Source organism: Clupea harengus, chromosome 10, assembly GCF_900700415.2.
Source record: "Clupea harengus chromosome 10, Ch_v2.0.2, whole genome shotgun sequence".
Lineage (NCBI taxonomy): Eukaryota > Metazoa > Chordata > Actinopteri > Clupeiformes > Clupeidae > Clupea > Clupea harengus.
The window spans coordinates 16,450,779-16,460,778 of record NC_045161.1 but is presented as its reverse complement, the minus strand read 5'-3'; the positions used below and the strand labels follow the sequence as shown (position 1 = coordinate 16,460,778).

Genomic DNA, 10,000 nt, shown 5'->3' with positions numbered 1-10,000 from the left:
AAACCAACTGTGCGGTTAAGAAGCAGGGAGAGAGTTCTTCTGCTCTCAAAGCTTCTCATCTAAATCCAGTTCTCTTTTCACACTCTCACTCTTTTAGACACACACACACACACACACACATTGCACTCTAACCAGTGAACAGGAACCTTAAGCCAAAGGCTGTTACTACAAACCTATTCCAGAGTAAGAGATGGAGAGAGGGGGGAGAGATGGAGAGAGAGAGGGGGATAGAGAAAGAGAGAGGGAAGGAGGGGGGAAGACATGAGGAGAGTGAGGGAGGGACCAAAACAGAACAAGCCCCCCCCCCCCCTCTCTCTCTCTCTCTCTCTCTCTCTCTCTCATCCTTCTTCCCTCTCCCCGTTTTTCCATCTCTCCCTCCCTCTCTCCATCCCTCCTTTCTCTCTTCTCCCTCTCTGTCATCCCTCCTTTCTCAACTTCTCCCTCATCCCCCGAGCAGCTCATGAGGAGTGGATGACATCAGGAGATAGGAACACTCAGAGGAGAGGAAGTGAGGAAGACCAGCAGGACACACACAGACACAAGAATTAGAGTGGGAGGCTGACAGGCAGACACCACACCTACCCTCACATATCTTACACCAGTGTGTGTGTGTGTGTGTGTGTGTGTGTGTGTTTATATTAGTCTGTGTGTGTGTGTGTGTGTGTGTGTGATTATATTAGTCTGTGTGTGTGTGTGTGTGTGTGTGTGTGTGTGTGTGTGTGTGTGTGTGTGTGTGTGTTTATATTAGTCTGTGTGTGTACTCACTGGCGTGGACCTGCAGGCTGCAGCTGGAGCAGGAGAGGAGCAGGCTGGTGCCGTCGTCACGGGTGACGGTGCTGGAGGGGGGGGGCTCTGTGTTCTCACCCCCGGAGCTGAAGCACATCTCAGGGACCAGCGGCCACGTGAAGCTGCCACAGCGAGACAACAGCAGTGACGCCGAGTCCAGAGGGGGGGCCTCCTTCTGCGCACACACACACACACACGCACGCACACACACACACATACGCAGAGTGCCATCCAGTTAAGTACCGATGCATGGCATAGTTAGCACACTGATAATAAGTGGTAAGAACATGCATGTGTGTGTGTGTGTGTGTGTGTGTGTGTACCTGTTTGTATGCACAGAAGAGTGCGTGTGTGTGTGTGTGCGTACCTGTTTGTATGAACAGAACAGTGTGCACACAGCACAGTGTGGCTCGATGGTTGCCATGGCTGCGTTGAAGCGTCGCTCGGAGAGCAGGTTTGGGGAGTGGTCCTGCCAAAGGTGGCCGGCGGAGTGGACTTCCTGCTCAGCGTCGCCCCCTGTAGGCAACACACACACAGGGTTACATGACTGCGCTCGCTCTCTCTCACACTCACACACACACACACACACACACACACACACACCTAATACCGCAGGGTGACATCACACCTCTTCACGCACATGAACCCACACACCCATAACAACACTATGCGCCGCACACACACACACACACACATACACCCATAACCAAACTACCACCCTATGCACACACACCCACAACCACACTGCCACCCCTATGCACACACACACACACAGTGCCATCTGGTTAAGTGATGATGCAGGGGTGCCGTGTCAGAGTTAAGAGAGCTGGCCTCTGTTCCCGTCCACTTATTTCTCTCCTTTCATTCCCCTCCATCCATCTCCCCTCCCACACTCCCCCCATCTCTCTCTCTCTCTCTCTCTTCCTTTCTCTCCCATTTCCTCTCTCTCTCCCTCACTCCCCCCAGCTCTCTCTCTCTCTCTCTTCCTTTCTCTCCCCCTCCCTCACTCATCCATCCATCTCTTCCCGTCTCTCCCACTCCATCCATCTCTCTCTCCCTCCCTCCCCTTCTCTCAGCCAGAGGATGCTGCGGTCGTGCTGTCGTCTCAAAGTGCCTTTGAAAGCAGGTAATTGGGAGTCATGATCCCCAGATCAATAAAACTCACTCCGAAGAGAAGGATAGAGCTGTAGAGCTGTCCACACACACACACACACACACACACACACACACACACACACACCTGAGAGCATACACACACACACATGCATTGAATGAGCTATGAGCTCTGTCGGGAAGATCTGTTGTTAACTGCCAGGGTGTGTGTGTGTGTGTGTGTGTGTGTGTGTGTGTGTGTGTGTGTGTAAAAGGATCTAAACGCTGTGTGTATAACTCCTGCCCTCGTCACACACACTAATACACATTCTTTCACACACTGCCATCTCAGAGAGTGTGTGAGAGTCTCACCTTCATCACTGAAGGTCTCCTGCTTCACAATGAAGAGTGGGGACCTCATGGGGGGTTTGCTGATGGGGTGTCGGCGAGACTTCTTCACCTGTACACACAGACACACACGTGCACACGCAACCATCATAAATGATTCAGTGACATGCACTACACCAGTTACAGCTGATTTGAGCGTTGAGTTAGCATCTGAATTGTGTGTAAGTGTGGCAGATTTAGATCAGAGGCATCATGAGACTTGGGTGAAGTTCCCTCACCTGCACAGGTAACACCTCTACACTCACCTGCACAGGTAACACCTCTACACTCACCTGCACAGGTAACACCTCTACACTCACCTGCACAGGTAACACCTCTACACTCAGCTTCACAGGTAACAGCTCTACACACCTGCACAGGTAACAGCAATACATACCTGCACAGGTAACAGCTCTACACACCTGCACAGGTAACACCTCTACACTCACCTGCACAGGTAACACCTCTACATACCTACATTCACCTGCACAGGTAACACCTCTACACACCTGCACAGGTAACACCTCTACACTCAGCTTCACAGGTAACACCTCTACACACCTGCACAGGTAACACCTCTACACTCAGCTTCACAGGTAACACCTCTACATACCTGCACAGGTAACAGCTCTACACTCACCTGCACAGGTTTTCTCTCGGCGTCCTCTGGAACTGTTTGGCTCCCCGTCATCATGTTGGTGGTGGCAAACTTCTCGAAGATGCCCTCAAAGGAAGGATCAATGGGCTCTGTCTTCACCTTGATCTTTTTCTTCTTCTTCTTCTTTTTCTTCATCTCTCCATCCTGGAGAGGAGGCTGTGTGTCTGCCAGCGTTTCCTCAGCTGATAGGAGGAACAACAAAATTAACTTAATCTCCACACACACACACACACACTAGCCATCCACTCACTCTTCTCACACACAAACTAGCGATCCACTCACACTTCTCACATACACACTAGCCATCCAATCACATTTCACACACACACACTAGCCATCCACTCACCCTTCTCACAGACACACTAGAGATCCAATCACACTTCTCACACACACACACACTAGCCATCCACTCACCCTTCTCACTCTCACACACACACACACGCCATCCACTTACCCTTCCCTCTCACACACGCCCACACATACACACTAGCCATCCACTCACCCTTCTCTCTCACATACACACACACACTATTCATCCACTCAGCCTTCTCTCACACACACATACAGACACTAGCCATTCACTCACCCTCCTCACTCTCACACACACACACCAGCCATCCACTTACCCTTCTCTCTCACCCTCCTCACTCTCACACACAAACCATCCACTTACCCTTCTCTCTCACACACACACGCCATCCACTTTCCCTTCTCTCTCACACACACACACCATCCACTCACCCTTGTCTCTCACACACACTCAGGCCATCCACTCACCCTTCTCTCTCTCACTCACACACACAGCAACATGCAAACACATATCCAAACGCATACATCCACAGACACAGGCGCACACACAGTAGCCATCCACTTGCCCTTCTAACACACACACACACACACACACACACACACACTTAAAACACATATATCCACACACACACACACACACACAGACACTCACTGAGCTGCTGTTGCTGCTGCAGCTGCTCCTCCCTCTCCAGAGCCTCTAGCGTGAGCAGCGCCTCCTTGGCCATGCGCTCGTCGCGCTCCTGCCGCCGCTGCGCCTCCTTGGACTCCACCTGCTGCTGGTACTCCGCCAGGTCCAGCTCCACGCCCTCCTCCTGCAGCACACGCACCTCCTCCTGCTTCAGGCGCCGCAGCTGCTCCTTCTTCTGCATGGCTCTACAACGTGTAAGATAAATTCACTTCAGTACGAATTTATTAACAAAACTTATGTTTGTTAACAATGTATAGGCCATATAGAAAATCAGGGTCTATGCATAAGAAAAAAAACTTACAGAGAGCAGAGCATGAGAAAAAGGAGAGCCTACAGTCCATCTGGCTTAGCAAGGTCAAGCCAGTGGCCACTTAGTATGTTTGAAGCTCGGGAGGATAGATAAGACAGATGGGAGTAGAGGCGCTCACAAAGCCATGATTGTCACCCAGAAATGATGTGTTATTGCGGAGAACTAAGGTGCATGGTACCATCCTGAGGGGCGGACCAGGAGGCCCAAGCAAGTGACCTCAGACTTAAAAGACCAACTTTTTCATACTTGTATCAGAATGCATTCTCCAGCCTGGCCTTGACGGTACTCTGTGTTAAGTCAAGTCAAGCTGTATTTGTGTCACTATTTACCAGTAAAACTTATCTTGTTACAACCAAATGCTTCGTATGGTGGTCTCCCTCTAAACCAACACGCAAGAGTGAAAAATACTCTTACAAACGGCACACACACACACCCACACACACACACACACACACAAATGCTTAGAAAGAGGCATTTTGTTACATGTTACAAGTGATGTCACAAAGCTATCTTCCGCAAGTACGAGAACAAGTCAGTCACAGCCTCATATGGTGCCTCATGAAATACTATGTGTGATGGGAAGGGAATTGTGTGTGTTTGCAAGCATGTGTGTAGTTGTGTATATGTGTTTATGGTTGTATATACCTGTGTGTGTGTGTGTGTGTGTGTGTGTGTGCATACATACCTCCTGAAGAGCTTCTCTCTGAAGGTGACCTTGTTCTGCCTCCAGTGCTCGAGCTCGGGGCAGCTGAGTGTGGTAGGCCTCTGGTGGTCGAGCACGGTACTGTCCTTGCCCTGCTTCCACTGCTCATAGCGCTCGGGCTGCAGGCAGCGCACAAACACGTCCATGGAGATCTTCACCATGTCCTTACGGCATGTGCACTACAGGGGGACAGAGAGAGAGAGAGCTAGGAGTTTGGGACGGCTTCAAGGGAACATTTGTGAGATTGTAGGACATGTGTGTGTGTGTGTGTGTGTGTGTGTGTGAGTGAGCAGTTGTGAAGGAGATAGTGAAACGGTGAAATGTGGTTGCAGCAGGAAAGACACAAACATACACACAGACACATAAGACAGACATGCTTCAGTCAATGCATGGCATCCAAAAGGAAGTTTATGGAAGGCTTTTGGGAGGGGGGGGGACTTTGATTCAGCAGGGGAGTAACTCAGGTAAACAATACCACAGAGACGGCCAGAGCAGTGGTTCTGAAATGGGGGTACGTGAAGGCAGTCCAGGGGGTACGTGAGATTTAAAAAAATATATATTTAAAATTAGCATCTATTCAAAAATCCTTTAAAAATAGTTAATATACGGCTCTTCAGAATGTTCCAAAAAGTTCCGTTGATTTGAATGGGCCACCCCAACGTTCGCAGGTCTCTAATTTCTTGATATTCACCCCTACGAAAAGTTAATGACCGATGTCATTGGCAACGGGTTTTGTGCTTCTAATTCACATCTTTCATATCATTCCGCAAGTAGTCCGGTCATAACGTAACGGAAAGTCATTGTAACCTGAAGCCAGCAAGTAATGGGTTGCTACACAACACCTGAAACTTTAAAGTTCTATTAGCCTGAAGAACTATTTTTTCTTAGCGGAAATCACGAAACGGCAACAAAATCATTAAAAAGAGGTATTTTGGAGGATGTCTTCTATCGTTTTGGCAAGTAACTGTATAATAAGCGGGATAATGTATAGTCCGGTGGTCATTATCATATTTATGTGTGGCCTCCTTCTGCAATGACTGAGTGAGAAGGGTGAGTGGATGGCTAGTGTGTATGTGACTCAAAGCAGAGAAGCAGACTGTGCCTGGAGAAGAGCTTGATCACAGCAGTTGCTTCCCTACCACCAAGACTGACAAAGATTCTCAGTGAAGCACAAGCGCAAGTTTCTCACTAAAATATAATTGCAAAATCACTCAGTTCAATGCAACAATGTTCAATGTTCAATCATCAGTGTTGACAGTTTAATAAATCAGACAATGATGGCATAGCTCTGTGTATTACATATTTTTTTCAATCAAAAATGCTTTGCGCTGGTTAGGGGGTACTTGGCTGAAAAAATATTTCACAGGAGGTACATCACTTAAAAAAAGGTTGAGAACCACTGGGCCAGAGCATCGACCACACACACACACACTCTCACTCACACACGCACCCTCCACCCACCACAAGCACACAAGGAAGGGCAGAAGAGAGAAGGAGAAGGCAAGAAAGAGAGAAGACAAGAAGATGAGAGGGTGAAAAAAAAAGATTTCACTTGATACACCCGATTACAATACTACACATCATACAATGACTACTACAACAATAACAATCATTCTAATACAATGAAAATGTGTTGATTGATATTGAAGACGGGTAATTTTTACTGAAAGTGGGAGAGTGGGAGAGATAGCGTGAGGGGGAGAGAGAGTGAGTGGGGGAGAGAGGGGAGAGAGCGAGAGAGAGAGAGTGGGGGAGAGAGATAGAGCGAGAGGGAGGAGAGAGAGGAAGCTCGGGGAAAGGGAAGGAGACAGGGAGACAAAAAAGAGAAGTGAGAGATAAAGGAGGACAGAAAGAGAAAGAGAGAGAAAGAAAGAAAAGGGCAGAGGGCAGAGAATGAAAGTAATTTTCTGAGTTGGTGTGTGTGTGTGTGCGTGTGTGTGTGCGTGCCTTTACGCTTTATTTCCCAAGTTGGTGTATTGCATTTATGCTTTATTTCCTGAGTTGGGCTGAGAGGCTTGTGTTCAATTACAGAGAACATCCTTCAGAATGCTGACACACCAGGGGATGGGGAGGGGGCAGAAAAAATGAAAGAGAATGAAAGATGGAGATGTGTATGAGTGCCTGTGTGTGTGTGTGTGTGTGTGTGTGTGTGTGTATGGCTTTAGTTTACAGGAGGCATTAAGCCCACCAGCAGGCTGTAAGCCCTACAGTCATGTCAGCACTTCACCTCACAGAGCGCCTGCAGAGGCAGCTCACACACACACACCAGACACACACACACACACGCACACACACCGGACACACACGCACGCACACACACACACGCACACACACAGATGGGCGGACACACACTCACACACACAACACCTGGTGTGTGTGTGTGTGTGTGTGTGTGTTTTATGATATGATGTGGCTGATCAGGCTTACATTAACACACATTTGCTGCAAGAAATGTGTTCCCCAGTGTAATTGGAGCGATTGAAAGCACACACAAAGACATCAGAGGTAGAATTTGACTTTGCAAATAGAAAATATTCTCACTCCATCAACGTGCATATTATCAGGTGACTGGGTGTGTTCACCTATCCTTAGGTGACTGGGTGTGTTCAAAGAGTGTGTGAGGGAAGAGAGAAGGTGACTCACTTTAACTCATGTTTAGAGAAGAGGAGCAGGGAGGGGTGTGGGTGTGGGTGTGTGTGTGTCAGTGTGAGTGTGTGAGAGGAGGAGAATAGGGGGATGAGGTGAGGTGTGTGAGTGTCTGTGTGTGTGTGTGTGTGTGTGTGTGTGTGTGTGTGTGTGTGTGAGTTGGGGGGGTTGATGGGGTCCCCTCTCTATCTGTCTCTTGCCTGCGGCTGCTAATTTCACACTTCTGGAGCAGAACAGGAGTAGTAGGCTCACAGAGGCTTCTACCACTCAAACACACACACACACACACACACACTAATGTCCACACATAGAGACTTACATTCACACATGCATGCACACTGTGTGTAGACATGCGTGTGTGTGTGTATATAAGAGATAAGGGCTCACCTGCGTGGCCATCTTGCCGTAGTCTACCCAGCGAAGCGTGGCGAAGTTGGTGGACTCGGCACAGTTGAAGCCGTGGTTGAAGCCGGCGTGGTAACCATACGGGAAGGTGACCATGAACTCCCCCTCCTCCTGAGTGATCTATAGAGGGAGAGAGAGAGGGGCAGAGAGAGAGGGAGGGAGAGGAAGAGAAAAGGACAGAGATGGAGAGAGGGAGAGAGAGAGAGAGAGAGAGAGAGAGAGAGAAAGAGAGAGAGAGAGAGAGAGAGAGAGAGAGAGAGAGAGAGAGAGAGAGAAAGAAAGAGAGAGAGAGAGAGAGAGAGAGAGAGAGAGAGAGAGAGAGATAGAGGAGGAGACAGATAGAGAGAGGGAGAGAAAAGGACAGAGAAAGGGAGAGAGAGAGCGAGAGAAAAGGACAGAGGGAGAGGAGAGGGAGAGAGAGAGAGGGGGGGGGGGTAGAGAGAGAGGGAGAGAGAGAGAGGTAGAGGGAGAGAGAGAGAGAGACTGTTACAGCCCCAGGCCAAGATCAATCGGAGTCAAGACATTTGGACATAGTAGAAATGTCGAGGCACCACACAGAGATGAACAAGAACTGCATCTTTAAAGACGTCCGGGAAGGCTGGTTCGTTTTCTCTTTTCATAAAAACAAGCAGACAGTACTTAAAGATTGTCTGTATGAGCCTAATCACATCGGTTCATTTTCCACACAGAGTCGTGGGGACACTTATCCTTCTGGCCAACACTTTTGGAAATCCATCATGTAGTTGAGAAACTCTTTTTCGAATGGGACAGAGACGACAAGCTTAACCTGGGAAAAACATATATGTGTGTGTGTGTATGTGTGTGTGTGTGTGTGTGTGTGTGTGTGTCTGACTCCTGAAGAAAATACCGATATGCAAAAACATGGTTTCTACTCCACCGCCTTGACATCAGAACATCCATAGCAATCATCCCTCTTTCCCACGAGTATATTCCTCTGAAAATCTTTCCTGCTCCCTCTCTCCCTTATCCATCTCTCGGTCCCTCTCTCCCTCCCTCATCATTATACTCCCGAATATGGAGTCCCGGAATATGTAAGCGCACAAATACACAGTCACTCTTAGTTACTCATATCCCATGTCAAAAATACAGAGAATATACTTTTACACAAAAATAGCAACCAGAGTATGCTACTGCCATCTTTTAAAGAGAGACACACACACACACACACACACACACACACATCCATCCATCCAGGCAAATGATCACCCAACCTCACTCCTTTCACTCCAAAGAGGTGGAGTACGGTGTGTGTGTGTGTGTGTGTGTATGTGCATATTTGTGTGTGTGTGCATGAGTGTGTATGACTCCTGCATCATCTCTGCCTCTTCTGCACCCATAAAAACTCCCCATGTCACTTCCTGATGATGTGTCTGATAGTCTACCTCTATTCACAATCCCTGCAACAAACATCAAACATGTCATTCAGCTCTCTTCCCCTCTCCCTCTCCCTCCGCCTCCCTCACTCACTCCCCCCCCCCCCCCTTCTGTTGTTCTGCTCTTCATCTATGTGGGGGAGCATTGCGCTAAAGGAGTGTGTGTGTGTATGTGTGTGTGTGTGTGTGGTGCGTCAGCAGCGAACTGAAAGCTCCTTGGCTGGAGGGAACTTCATCAGAGATGGAGGGAACAGCAGCCGTCACATCACACATCACACATCACACACACACACAGCCTCTCAGCACTTCCACCTTTCTCCGACTCTCTCCATGACTACCACCCTCTCTTCCTCATGCCTCCCCCCCCCCCTCCCCTTTGCTCTTGCACTCTTGTCGTGCTTCAGGTGACACAGCCAGAGTGACGTGGGGAAGGAGAGAAAAGTTGCGGAGTTGGAGAAAGTCTGGGAGGCGGCAGAGGACGTGCCCTGGTCTCACTCTTCCGTTTGTTTAATCCTCGTTTTTCCTCAGACTACCCAACGTTCCAGCGCATCTCTCCCCCGACCTTCCGGCGCTCCGACACGGCACAATGGGAATTCCCAACGGGGGGAGGGGAGAGGAGAAG

At 49.0% G+C, this 10,000-nt stretch overlaps 1 protein-coding gene across 1 annotated transcript in view; it reads right to left on the bottom strand.

Annotated features, from left to right (window-relative positions):
* Positions 1 to 10,000, bottom strand: part of kdm4b (lysine (K)-specific demethylase 4B) — a 49,592-nt gene that overhangs the window by 6,273 nt on the left and 33,319 nt on the right. Inside the window, exons 8-14 of the mRNA XM_012825361.3 lie at positions 7,967 to 8,104; positions 4,916 to 5,112; positions 3,885 to 4,105; positions 2,906 to 3,105; positions 2,251 to 2,338; positions 1,154 to 1,302; positions 766 to 961 (exon numbers count right to left, since the gene is read on the bottom strand). Of these exons, the coding sequence (XP_012680815.2) occupies positions 766 to 961; positions 1,154 to 1,302; positions 2,251 to 2,338; positions 2,906 to 3,105; positions 3,885 to 4,105; positions 4,916 to 5,112; positions 7,967 to 8,104 (1,189 nt within the window). The remainder of the gene's footprint in view (positions 1 to 765; positions 962 to 1,153; positions 1,303 to 2,250; positions 2,339 to 2,905; positions 3,106 to 3,884; positions 4,106 to 4,915; positions 5,113 to 7,966; positions 8,105 to 10,000) is intronic.